The sequence below is a fragment of the Rhinolophus sinicus genome, chromosome 1 (genome assembly GCF_057876585.1).
Source record: "Rhinolophus sinicus isolate RSI-liver-muscle chromosome 1, RSI-T2T, whole genome shotgun sequence".
Classification (NCBI taxonomy): domain Eukaryota; kingdom Metazoa; phylum Chordata; class Mammalia; order Chiroptera; family Rhinolophidae; genus Rhinolophus; species Rhinolophus sinicus.
This window is the reverse complement of record NC_142501.1, coordinates 125,179,112-125,193,628: the sequence shown is the minus strand read 5'-3', so window position 1 is coordinate 125,193,628 and position 14,517 is coordinate 125,179,112. Positions and strand designations below refer to the sequence as shown.

Here is a 14,517-nt window from a genome sequence, read left to right as displayed (position 1 = left end):
GCCACACCCACGGCCCACAGCAGCCCCGCAATGGGCACAGAACTCTTGTCTGGCGCCCCACCTACCTGGGTCTTCCTGGCTCCTCGGACTCCTCCCCTCGTTCGTCCCGCTCTCAACGTTTCTCGTGCGTTAGCGTGACATCAGTCGCTGGCCCCACCCCCGCCAGAGTTGGGGCCTGCGCACAAGAGCCTTATTGTGTGACGTGTGCATACACGCTGCGCTTCGCGTGTGTCCGTAATAGTTTTTCTTTCTCTTCAAATATACAGAGACAGAAAAGAGCGACATTTTTCAGGGGACCCCATTTTTCACCCCATTATTCCCAAAGACGCATAAACCGTGGTCTCCACCTTGAACTTTTCTGGCAGAAGATGGAGCTGCAGCGAAGACAGGAAACCTAGTTTGCAGCGTTGCTGACCACTTCACCGTCGCCTAGTAACTGTTTCCACGGCAACCGCGCCGTCAACAACGCTAAGCAACCCCAAGAGGAATAGAAAAGTATCTTCTTCCCAAGAGAGGACCGCTAAGAAGAGGTCTAAGGGGAATTATGTGAAAGAGAAACCTTAGTTCCTTGAGAACGCAAGAGAGTAGGAAAGGAAAGGGGAAACAGTGAAGAAAGAGACGGAGATATTGGTATAGTGAGAAAAAGTTGAATATTTGGAGGAGTCATTTGGTGGCCATGGATCCAACATGCTCTTCTGAGAGCATTTATAACCTCATACCCAGTGACTGGAAGGAGCCTCCCCAGCCTCCTAGGTATGTGGGTAAGCCAAATTATTGCTTGAAACAAGAATGGGGAATAACTGTTCCATTTCAGGATTAACTAAGGATCACATGACTTTTAAAAATAAATAAAAAATATTTTTGTCTCGATCAAGTTGCCTTGAATGGAAACTTCTTAAAGGAGAGGTTGCAAAATTTAGGTATTTAGCATCTCACAATTCAAAGGGCGATCCAGTGCTGTGAGAGGGCCGTTTTTTGTTAGTCTCCTGTAATCCGGTATGTAATGTAACTGTTTTGTAATTTATCTAATTGTTCGTACGTAATGTGGTTGGTATACAACATAGCGTGAAATTTCTTGTTGAAAAGAGAACATCACAATTTTATTGTCCTGTGTTAGGATACTTGATATTTGGTTTCAAGAGTTCATTGTTTTGCTTCTGATTACACTACTTTTCTGAAAGGATAGTATTCATTTTTCCCCCCAAGATTATTGTCAAATATAAATTTGTTTCTGAGCCTCAGTTTTTTGATCAGTGAAGCAAAATAGATTAGATAGTTTCTAAGGTCTTTTTCAGGTCTAATACTTGGATGGAAGGAAGAGTGGATTGATAGAGGACCAAAAATATGTCCATGAGTTAAAAATTTTACGTAGGTGTTAGGACCTCTTAAATTCCCCAAATTTCAAAAAAGTCACCACAAAGTAAACATTCTTGTTACTCTGCTTTGCAGGAACTCAGAACTTATTTAAATCTATGGGGAGAAACTCCTTTTTCCTGATTCAAGTCAAAATCACATTGAAAGAGAACTGGGCAAAAAAAACAAAACAAAACAAAAAAACAGCCACTGCAACTAATAGGTTTTGGGATCATGAATAAATTTTTCTTTTCTGATCTGTAAAACAAACTAAATGAACTAGATAATCTTTAAAGCTCCTTTCAGGTCTAATGCTCAATTATTTTTACTAATAATTACGGGGGGTGCAGAACGTCTTCAACAAGTGGGCAAATCCTTCCAATTTAAGTCTGAGTATCTTTGTTTTAACCAGAGCAATATGTACATTGTTTTACATTAGCTTCTCAAAATCTAGTAGAGATTGGAAAGGAGAATGCAAAGTAAGATATGATACAGTTACAGATTTTATGAGGAGTGTTCAAATTAACTATTGCTGAATGGACTTTGATAAAAAATTCCTGTATATTGTAGAATATAAAGCTCTTCCTCTTTGTAACCCACCAGTAGATTGTATTTTCTGTAGAGTACTGAATTTGAATGGTAAGATATTTTATTAGGTGTTATGTTCATTGGTAAAAAAGCTTTACTATGCATCTCGGTGATTTTTTTCAAGAAATTTTATAGGAACAATCTTTATTCATTTGACAAGCATTAACTGAGCTCCTATTGTGTGTATAATATTGCCATTGGGGAATATTCTTGGGGAATATTGGAGTGACAACACAAACTCCTTGGGTTACTCTGAAGTAATGAGTAGGAAAAAGGAATTTGTGGTGAAGGGAATAGAATGCATACACATGTGATGCTACAGAACACTGTTAGGTTAAAGTCAGCCTACTCCGTCAGCAAAAGCATGAGGAGTGTTTAATTTGACAAGATTAAAAAGCTTCCATGCCATGAGTGCAAACTACTAACTTATAAAAACAGAGCATGATAAAACATTTAAGCAATTCTTTCTCACCACACTAACACAAACTTGCCCTTACCCAATCCCCTTACTAGTAGTAAGAATTAATTATAAGAAATGTATTAAGCTATGAGGCTTATTTGCATCACTGAATTATAAACCCAGCTTCAAGAAAGCTCACTGCAGCTCTTTGCAAGACTGGCAAGGTGATTGTCCAGCTTTCATAAAGAGATGGATTCTTTGGAGAAATCAGCAATTGACTGCACTGTGATCTCCCATACCTCAGAGGTTACAGCCTCCTTGGGCAAAAGAAACAAATATTAAATCATTGATTAATAATAAAACCATATATTATTGAAAACCCTAATAAGAAATACAGATACTATTAATAAATGAGATAGATATATGTAACCAAAGTGGAGTGAGGAACAACCTTTTGGAGTTGAACAATGAGCTGGGACTTAAGATATAAGTCAATGGGAAGCCATGAATCAGTTTTCAAAATTTCAGTTGCTCATGATACATGAGGTGGTTTCCAAGATCTTCACCAAATTTGTCACTCTTCTATTGATGGCTCCAATTATTAGTATCTCCAATCATTCTCTCTTTTCCTTTTGTTTAAGGCAATGTTCCAAATATGGTCTGAACAGCCCATAGAACCATTATCTTCTTGATACACAATACTTTTATTGATGCGTTAGTAGCATTTTGACAGTCATGTCTCACCGTTGTTTCACATTGAAATCCCCACATAAATTATGACTAAGTTTGGTCCCTCCCATTTTATGATTGTGTAGCTGATTCTTTTTTATCTAAAGTCATCATTAATCTATGGAGATAGTTTTGAATTTTTCATACACCCTCTTAACCATCCATCCCAGCTGTGTGTCATTTGCAAATCTAATAAGTATGTCGTTTATATCTCCATCCATCATTGAACAAGGCAAGTACTTTGCACTTTGGTAAGCTACTAGACACTTCTTTCTAGGCTGACAGGAATAATGTTTTTTGGGGTTCAATCAGTCATCCAAATGCATCCATTAATCAGTTCATATTTCTCTACCTTATCAGTAAGAATTTAATGAGAGGCTTACTAACACCAAGATACATATTATTATATCTAAGGTATTTGCCTGATTTATGACTCCAATAATCTTATATATTTTTTAAATCATGTTTGTTTTGGTAACCTGAAATTCCAAATGGCTCATGCAATCATTGCTTCTCTATAAGTTTTTAAATGCTCCCCAACAGTGACATCAGATTCACCAGTGTGGAGTTTCTGGATGCACGCTTTTTGAAAATGGGAATTTAATGTAATAAGTACCTAGTGGTTGTTCCTTTTTTAATGCCTTTCTGGTTTTCAGTGGGGTAATTGTGACATATAGTCAGCATTTCATTTTCAGAGCTTCTCATACTTCTTGGACTCCCTTCCATTCTATTCAACTTCCACAGTTATGTCTATATTTTCTGAAGATTTGTAACATGTCCTTGTTTGAAGTCTGCTTATGTATCTGACTTTGCTAAGCAATCTTGACTATTGTGAAATTTTAGATGACATAGTCATTTTCTCTTGAGGTTCTTGTCTACTTTGTTGATTAATTATAGCCAATAATTCAGTCGGGGAAAGCAGTAGTCCTGTTAAATGAACTTGTATTCAAAGAAAGACAAGAATATTCCAACGTCTTTGTTTTTAGAATAATGAAAAGTTATGCTAAAATTCCCATTGCTGCAATATATAGTTTCAGACAGTTTTATGATTAGTGTTAGAAGTTATTCTTCAGATTTTTCATCTGGCTATCCAGTCTCTGCAGACTTGCACAATAATAACACTTCTTTTCATCTCTTGTGTTATTTTTACCCAACTGCACTTTGCTTGGTCATATATACTCATGCTTGACCTAAGCCTTGTAGTTCTTATAGAAGATTTCAAGTCACCAGGAAAAGCAAGTACATAGCTCTGAAGATGTGCTATAATTAACAGAATCACTCAAAGAATGTGGAAGAATTGATGGCCTGGGAAACTAGTAATGAAAGGGATAATTCAAAAAGGTACTTTTCCCCTTCAGATATGTGGATGAGGGTACGGGCACTCACAAGCAGGTTTCTTGTCAGCAGAGAATTGTAGTATCCATCTGCACTTAGTGACTTAATGTTTGTTCATTGTGGGTTATTGCCTCTCATTTAGATTTTTATGGATTATATGTAACATGTGGTATATTAGCACATCTCTCTGGCATTTCACATGTACCTAAAAGTGTTGATGAGAAAATATGCCAAAAATATTTCTCGTTACCAGTGAAATTTGTGGATAAGTGAAATTTTGTGAGTGTTAGACTTATTTTTTAGACGCTTGTTCCATTCCAGAACAAGGTTCAATATTTTAAGCATACTGTGCGTACTCGTATATATCGTAGTATGAGAATCTGTTTATTACATGTCAGGAAAGTATGTCAGTCTACCTGTCTATGTCTATCGCTTATAATACAGCATGACTCAACTTTTTAGAGAATAAAAAGTTTCTGCTAGGATACAGATAAAATCAAGTAAAGGGCCAAACAGTTTCTTCTTATTTAAGCAAGATGGATATCCAGTAATAACAATAAGAATACTACCAATAAAAATTATGATAATATGTTCAATGTATTAACATATGCAATTTTCCAGGTACTGGTCTATGGTTTACACAATCATTATTTTATTTCTCACAAAGAACCCTATAAAATAATGATTGTGTAAACCAGTTTTGTGGAAACTCAGGCCCAAAAAGGTGAGGCAGCTAGCATAAACAAGAGCTAAGATTGAGATATGTCTGACACCAAAGCATATCATTTTAACCCGTTTGAGTACTGCCTTTTAACCTGAGTAAATAATTAAACCAAACCTAATGAGTACCTTTTGCTTCAATAGCATGTGTGTGTGGTGTGTGTGTGTGTGTGTGTGATACACATATACAGAGGGTGCCAAAAAATGTATACACATTTTAAGAAAGGAAAAAACTGCATTAAAATTGTAATACAATGAATGAAGCTAGCATTCATTTGATTAACGCCACTTTTTGAGCAAATGTCATACTACAAATTGCTACCGTTTCAATTCAACTTCGAAAAGTAATACATAAATAACATATCTTAAAATGTGTACATTTTTTGGCACACTCAGTCCATATATATATGTATATGTATATGTATATATGTATATATTTATATACACACACATTCAGTTTTCAGATAATATGTCATGTATCAGATATATTTAGTATTTATACATTACCACATTATAATGCAATACAATTTTTAAAAATAAGGATATCAAAGCAAATAAGAAATTATAGAAAAGTAAGGTAATACCACAAATGAGCATGAAATTTCTGGTACATGAAATGTATGCTTTAAAATCTTGTATGTTTGCTTGAAGTCTGAGACTCAGTGCTAAGTAGAAAGTGGGCAACCCACAAAGAAGAGATTGTTCTCATAATCTTCTAAAGATCACTTATACTCTAAGTTTCTTCTTCTGTAAGACAGAAGCAAAGCAGTAGCTCAGCAGCACAAGTATTCTCGGTGTGCAGCCAGAAATATGCTTCCTCTATGGTTCATAGAAAGGAAAGACAAAGTGTGTAATGTAATGAATAAAGACTTCAGCCGCACTTTCACTTTAAATACATTGAGTTCCAAAGGTTTCATGTTGCTGTGTTATAGACCAGTGGCCTCATGCGAAAACATAACAATGAAAGCAGTTTTGGAGGCATGGATATGATATGATCTGGGTATGCAACTATGTGACTATATTGTTTAATTCAAGAATTGATTTTTCTGATCTCAAGATAGGACTGTTGAGTAGAATGTGAACCACATATGTAATTTTTAATTTTCTAATAGCCTCTTTTAAAAGGTAGAAAAAAACGTGTAAAACTAATTTTAATGATACATTTTATTTAACCCAATATATCCAAAATAGTATGGTTTCATCATTATAGCACTAGCCACATTTCAAGTTGCTTAATATCCATATGTGGCTAATAACTCAGTATTGTCCAGCACAGGTCTAAATGAATACGTTAACTACATATCTTTTTGGTATTTCTTTGATGTTTATTATTTCTCTCAACAGCTTGCAATAGGTATTGAGCAGCAGTAAGATCAGAGTTATAGTCAATGACACATACATGTGTTGTCAATTAAGTCCAGAGCACAGTTTTGACAACTAGCCAAGCTGGTAGTAGAATTGGCATCCATTTGTGGAAATTGAATTACTTAATATAGTCATGCGGCTGGATTGAAGACTCTCACTTCAGTGCTTTTAGGTAGGCTTAAGGTGTTTCTATGTACATAAATAAAATTCTCTTCAAGAAATAATTTGGGGGATTTTCTACTATAGTCTAGGTCCCTAAGTTCTACATAACAGAGAAACACTACAATAATATTGGCCCGAAATTAAAATTAAAAAAAAAGAAGAAGAAGAAGTAGTTAACCAGATGCTTATCTAACCCATTAGGGGGAAAAAAATCCCAATCAAGCATTATTAAACTGTATCAACTTTTAGTCAGTATTTCTCTGTGTGATATTTAAGATAAACTGCTTTAAAAGTGTATATCTAGAGAATTGGTATGACTTACTGTGTGTTGATTATTGGCAATGAAATAAATACAAGTATAGTATGTTCATTGAAGATGACAATTTTAATTTTATCAGGTTGGTGCAAAAGTAATTGCAGTTTAACAGGTTAAAAATAATTGCAAATATCACAATTACTTTTGTGCCAACCTAATAGGATAATTAATCTATAGCTGACATCTAATAAAAACTAGAAAGTATGGCCAGTTGTCTAATAGTCCTTGCCTAGATCTTTAGAATAAAACCACACTATCAAGAAAATGGAATAAAATGTAGTTATTAAAAAGAAAGTCTAAGCTTTACATGTACTGATATGGAAAGATATCACATACTAAATTTCAAAAATTAAGTTACAATTCATACATAAATAGAAATATAAAAAATAGAATTTTTTCTGGAAAATGGATTGAGGAGATGGAGGGAACCTAGATTTTTATTCATTTTTTAAAATCGAAATGTAATTGACATATAACATACGAGTTTCATTTATTTTTGTAATTTGGAAAAATAAAAATTATTCATATAGAATAGAATATCTTTTTATTTTTCTATAGCAGGTGGGTAAGCTTTGAGCACACAAAGTAATGCATTGAAATACAAGATTGCAAGTTAAAAAGAGGTGAGAGTATACACACCTCTTTTTCACCCTAAAGGAATATTTTATCAAGTGAGATCATATCTGCCATTCCAACTTCCATGGGAATTTTAAGACGCAAGTTTGTACTGAACCTTATTTCCTGAAGGTATCTAATGAGCTCATTCAATTTTGACCATAATTAATTCCTAGATATTGAGTTCAAAATTGAGGACAGGTCCCTAAACGCACAAAACAATTTAATGTTTCTTCAAACAAACTTATCCACATAAGCAAGGAGAGAATACAAGTTGTTAAAAGTAGTTTAGCTGAACTTCTGCTTTCAATCAAGAATGGAATTTACTTTCTCACTTTAAACAACTAAAAAACCAGAAAAAAAATTAAAAATGGTTTTCAGACACTGGACAATAGGCAGTGCAGAGCAGTCATCTCTAAGAGGAGGGAAACAAGCCCACAGTTACCCCGACATACTCCTTGGAGAGAATTTACAGCCCAAAGCCCAGGGAAGAGGAATTTAAACAAAACCCAGTAGTTTCCCTGAGTTGAGGAGACACAGTTTAGGGTTTAAGGAGGTCAAGGCATGTAGAGTTCACAGCACAGAATACCAGAGAGGTGAGAAATGCAGTGAGACAGAGAAAGGGAGAGAAATATGCATGAAGATTTCCTGAAGCCTTTGAATGACAGTATATATGTGTGATGAAACTACTGAGGCCAGGGACATAACCAGCAGAAGGCAACAGAGCCAGATAAAGTTCATATTCCACCAGCCATAGTGGAAACAGCTCCTAAGACACAGGGCATTGAGCAGTTCACTCAGAATTATATTGCCTTTGTAGTGGAGCCGAATTAGAACTACACTAAAAGCTCTCCTGGACTCAAAAATATAATGCACAACCAAGAGAAAAATCAGTCAATATGAACAGACAAAGAATTGACATCAATGAGAGAATTAGTAGACAAGGACATTAAAACCAAAATTTTCAAATATTCTCCACATGTTTAAAAAACATAGAGGATGAAAACATGAGCAAAATACAAAGAGAAATGGATTTTTTAAAAGATCCAAATCTAACTTATAGATATAAAGTATACCATGTCTAAAAAGAAAATAGGATACTGGATGGGATTAACAGCAGGTATGACACTGAAGAAAATATTGTTGAATTTGAAGACATACTAATAGACTAATACAACATGAAACAGAAAAACAACTGAAACAGAATCAGTGATCTGTGGAGAACATCAAGCAGCCTAACATAAGTGCAATTAGAACCCCAGAAGGAGAAGAGAGAGATGGGTAAACAGAAGAAATATTTGAATAATATTTGACAAATATAATGAAATTCCTAAATCCAAGAATTACAATGAAGCTGAAGAAGGAGGAGGAGAAGAAGGAGGAGAAGAAGGAGGAGAGGGAGCAGGAGGAACCATCATACCAAAGGAGAAAAAAAAGCCTATTGTATACAGAGGAAGAAAGAAGGACAACAAATATCTTCTCAGAAACAGTGGAAGTCAGAAATTAAAAAGTTATTAATGCACAAGAAAAGGTACAAGTTGGAAATTTGGATTTACACAACGAAATAACACTGAAAATGGTAAATATATGTGTAAATATTGAAGATTATTTTTTCTTTTTAAATTTTTTTAAAAGATGATTGGGTTTTTAAAGGGAGAATAATCACAATGAATTATGGGTTTTATAACACATAGAGAAGTAAAACACATTACAATGTTAGGACTAAGATTGGGGGAGGGGTAAATGCAAGTATTCTTTTGTAAGGTTCTTATACCATATGTGAAGTGGTATAATATTACTTGAATGTAGGATGTGATACAATATACAATGTATATTGTAACCTTAGAACTTTTGCAAAATAAAAACAAAAAATAAGGCAGTTATCTGATTTTTAAAAAATGAACAAAGAGGTATGAAGAAAACAAATAACAAGATGGAAAATTTAAACATGAACATATTTTTTAAATTACATTAAATGTGAATGGTCTAAACACACCAAGTAAAAGACATTGTTAGAAAGGATGAAAATTCTATGCTTTCTATAAGAAAACACCTTTAAAAGACACAAATAAGTAAAAAGTTGAATAGAAAAATACTATGTTACTACAAACGAAAAGGAATGCTAAAGTGGTTATATTCAAATCAGAGAGGGGAGATTTTAGAATACAAAATTTTTACAAGGGTAAAAGTCGTTATTTTAAAATGTTCAGTTTTTCAAGAAGATATGATAATCCTAAATGTTATGCACCTACTAACAGTGTCAAAATAGATGAAGCAAAAACTGATGGAACTAAGAAATGAAACAAATCCAAGATGATGGAGTAGATAAACACTATGCCTGCTTACTTTCATGAACAAATTAAAATTACAACTAAATTATAGAACAATCAACCAGGAGAACCATCTGAAGCCTGGCTGAACAGAAGTTTTATAACTAAGGACATAAAGAAGAAGCCACGTTGAGACAGGTAGGAGGGACTGAACTGGCTCCATGAGAACCACACCTCCATGAGAACCAGGAGGGATATCTCTGCTGTGGAGGTTTTCCCAGAGGAAAGAGGGACCCCTAGCTCCACAGAGGCCTCCCAAGCCCAGAGTACTGGTGCAGGGAAGAGGAGCTCCTACAATATCTGGCTGTGAAAAACAGTAGGGATTCTGACCATTCAGGTGGGATGGAAGGTGGGAGAAAACCCAGGCATCCTCTTAAAGGGCCTGTGCACAGACTCTCTCACTCCCAGGCACTCACCTTGGCCTCCAGTGGAGAGACAGTAACTCAGGGGGTGTTGGAGACATACGGGGAGGCAGACTGAGTTGTTTGCCTTGGGGTTGAGGGCTGGATGACAGTCAGCATTTTACCTGTGAGGGGTCCTTCTCCAGTGCAGCCAGGAGGCTGGCGCCATCTTTCCTGTGTTGAGCCTCCCTGCTAAGTTTACAGTCAAATCTGACTATGATTGGTCTGGTGAGCACCACAGCTCCGCCCTGTTGACTCACTGGGACCACACCCCACCCAACTCCCACAACTCCAGAGGCACTTTCCCCAAGAACAGCCAGTTCTGCCAGACTGCATTGCACTCTTTCTTGGAAAACTATCAGTCCAACATACCCCAGGTGGGCTAAACCTTAAGGGAATGGGCTGGTGGCAATAGACCTTGGAGTGTCTTGGGATTTTTCAGAGTTACCCCAGGCTTGGTACTGGTGGCAGATATCCTCAGTTTGTAGCATGGCTTCTCCCACACATGTCTAGGATTAGCACGGGCAGTGAACAACCTTGGATTACTTAGTAGCTCTTACCAGGTAGTCCCTTGCCAGTCACAAGCAGTGGTTGACCCAGGACTGCACTGAAGCCACTCACAAGAGGCCCCAGAACTAGCATACTTGGAGGTTGACTTCAGACCACAGCAGAGCACTGCCCAATTAGCCCCATAAGTAGCACACCCAAAAGGCAGTCTCAACAAGCACCAGAGCCTGCTTGGGTGAGTCCCACCCAGTGGGATTAGCCCTGAGCACAGCAGCCTATAAGCTGTGGCAAAACCTCACAGCCATTCAGCCTGAGGGTCAATCCCAACTACTGATGTTCCAATAGCAACCGAAGCTCAACTATAACAGGAGGGCGCACACAACCCACACAAGGGATACTCCTGGAGCATTCAGTGCAGGTGACCTGAGAGACTGTGCCAATGGGCTCCACAGGGCACCAAAAATGTAAGGATACCTGGCCAAAAATGGGAGACGCAGCAGATCTAACTAATACACAGAACAAACAGAGAGGCAGACAAAATGAGGAAACAAAGAAATAGGCAGACAAAATGAGGAAACAAATGAAAGAATGGGAGAAAACTCCAGAAAAAGAGCTAAACAAAATGGAGGCAAACAATCTAACAGAGACAGAGTTCAAAACAATGGTTAAAAGCATGCTCAAGGAACTTAGAACTTCAACAAAGAGATAGCAAGCATAAAAAAAGGACATAGAAACCATAAAAAAGAACCAGTCAGAAGTGAAGACTACAATAATTGAAACGAAGATTGCACTAGAAGGAATCACCAGCAGACTAGATAAAGCAGAGGATTGAATCGACAGTTTGCAACACAAGGTAGCAGAAAACACCCAATCAGAGCAGCAGAAAGAAAAAAGAATCCAAAAACGTGAGGATAGTTTAAGACATCTGTGGGACAACATCAAGCATAACAACATTTGCATCATAGGGGTACCAGAAGGAGAAGAGAGAAAGCAAGGGATTGAGAACCTCTTTGAAGAAATAATGATGGAAAACTTTCCTAACCTGGCAAAGGAAATAGACATACAAGCCCAGGAAGTGTAGAGAGTCCCAAACAAGCTGAACCCAAACAGGCCCACACCAAGACACATTATATTAATAATTAGGATGGCAAAGGTTAAAAACACAGAGAATCCTAAAAATAGCAAAAGAAAGGTAAGTTAAAATAAAAAGAGAAAGCAATTTATAAGGGAGCTCCCATAAGGCTGTCAGCTGATTTCTCAAAAGAAACTTTGCAGGCCAGAAAGGATTGGCACAAAATATTCAACATGATGAAAAACAAGGCCCTACAAGTTCTGACAATTAAGGTCGTGAACTTGCCGCCATGCGTTTACATTGGCAGCACTGTACAAACAGCTCGGTAAGGTTTCATAACCTTACTATATCAGTGTGTCACAGCTGTGTTCATGTCAACGTGTGGTGGTGTCTTGCTCAGTGGCATTCATCATTGTTGTTGCATGTTTTTGTGTGCTGTCGCAAGAATGAGCTTGAATTAGAACAACAAACAAACATTAAATTTCTTGTTAAACTTGGCAAGAATGGAAGTAGAGTCAGGGACATATTAGTCCAAGTTTATGGGGATAATGCCATGAAGAAAATGGCAGTGTACAAATGGACTAAACGTTTTCCTGAGGGGAGAGAATGCATCACTGATGAAGAGAGGCCAGTAATGAGCAGAACTGACAAAAACATTGCAAAAAATTCATTGAATTGTGTGTCAAAATCATTGCTGACTGGGAGAAGCATAGCAGACCAAGTAAGCACTGACAGAGAAACAGAAAAATCTTAACTGAAAATCTTGGTATGTGAAAGGTGTGTGCAAAAATGGTCCTGAAGGAGCTCACCGATGAACAAAAGCAAAGGAGAGTCTAAGTTTGCCAAGACCTTTTGGAGAGGCAAGATGATGTTTTGAGCCATGTTATCACTGGTGATGAAACATGAGTGTACCAATATGACCTTGAAACAAAGCATCAAAGTACACAATGGAAGTCTGTCAATTTTCCATGACCAAAAAACTTCCATGAGTCCAAATCAAGAGTCAAAGCGATGATGTTAAACTTTTTTTATATCAGAAGGATTATTCATTATGAATTTGAATCAACTGGACAAACAGTTAACCAAGTTTACTATTTGGAAGTGCTAAAAAGGCTGTGTGAAAAAGTTAGACGAAAATAACCTGAACTTTTTGCCAACAATTCATGGCTCTTGCATCACGACAATGCACCAGCTCACACAGCACTGTCCGGGAGGGAGTTTTTAGCCAGTAAACAAATAACTATATTGGAGCACCCTCCCTATTCACCTGATCTGGCCCCCAATGACTTCTGTCTTTACCCAAAGATAAAGGAAATATTGAAAGGAAGACATTTTAATGAATTCAGGACATCAAGGGTAATACGACGACAGCTCTATTGGCCATTCCAGAAAAAGAGTTCCAAAATTGCTTTGAAGGGTGGACTAGGCGCTGATGTTGGTACATAGCTTCCAAGGGGAGAATGTCGAAGTTGACCATAATGATATTCAGCAATGAGGTATGTAGCACTTTTTTAAGGATGAGTTAATGGACTTAATTGTCATACCTTGTACTACTAAGATTACTGTACCCAGCAAAGTTATCATTTACAATCGAAGGACAGATAAAGAACTTCCCAGACAAGAAAAAGCTAAGAGTTCATCATTACCAAATCAATATTACAAGGAATGTTAGAGGGACTACTTTAAGATGGAAAAAAAAAAAGATCAAAATTATGAATAATAAAATCGCAATAGCTACATATCTATCAATAGTTACTTTTAGTGTAAATAGATTAAATCCTTCAATCAAAAGACAGGAGGGCTGAATGGATAAGAAACCAAGACCCATACATATGCATGTGCTGCCTACAAGAGACTCACTTCAAATTGATAAGGACAGGCAGATGGAAAGTAAAGGGATGGAAAAAGTGATTTCATGAAAATTAAAAAAAAAAAAAAAAGCTCGTGTAGCAATACTTATACCAAACAAAATGTACTTAATACAAAGGCTATAAGACGACACAAAGAAGGACCCAATAATCCCACTTCTGGGTATTTATCTGAAGAAACCCAGAACGCTACTTCAAGGGGACATGTGCATCCATATGTTCATTACAGCATTGTTTACAATGGCCAAGATGTGGAGGCAGCTTGGGTGTCTGTTGGTGGAAAAATGGATAAAGAGGAAGTGGTACATATATACAATGCAATATTGCTTGGCCATTTAAGGGAATGGATTCTTGCCATCTGTGGCAGCATAGATGGTCCTGGAGGATATTGTGCTAAATGAGCATGTCAGACAGAGAAAGACAGATGCATTGAGATTTCAATTATATGTGGAATCTAAAGAACAAAATAAACAAAACAGAAACAAACTCATAGATACTGAGAGTATTTTGATAGTTGTACATGGGAGAGGGTTTGTGGGTGCAGGTGAAAAAGGGAAAGAAATTAAGAAGTACTAATTTGTTGTTACACAGTAATCATGGGGATGCAGAGTACTTCATAAGGAATATAGTCAATAATATAAGAACTATGTATGGTGTCAGAAGGTACTAGATTTGTTGGGGTGATAAATGGGAGGGCGTTGAGAGGAAGGATGTAAAAATTGAAGGGAATGGAAAGTAGAAACTGATAGTTACAAA

At 36.7% G+C, this 14,517-nt stretch overlaps 1 protein-coding gene across 1 annotated transcript in view; it reads left to right on the top strand.

Annotated features, from left to right (window-relative positions):
* Positions 1 to 190: 190 nt before the first annotated feature.
* ENKUR (enkurin, TRPC channel interacting protein) overlaps positions 191 to 14,517 on the top strand; it is a 29,342-nt gene continuing 15,015 nt past the window's right edge. Inside the window, exon 1 of the mRNA XM_019754199.3 lies at positions 191 to 753. Coding sequence (XP_019609758.1) covers positions 677 to 753 — 77 coding nt within the window. The 5' untranslated portion in view covers positions 191 to 676. The remainder of the gene's footprint in view (positions 754 to 14,517) is intronic.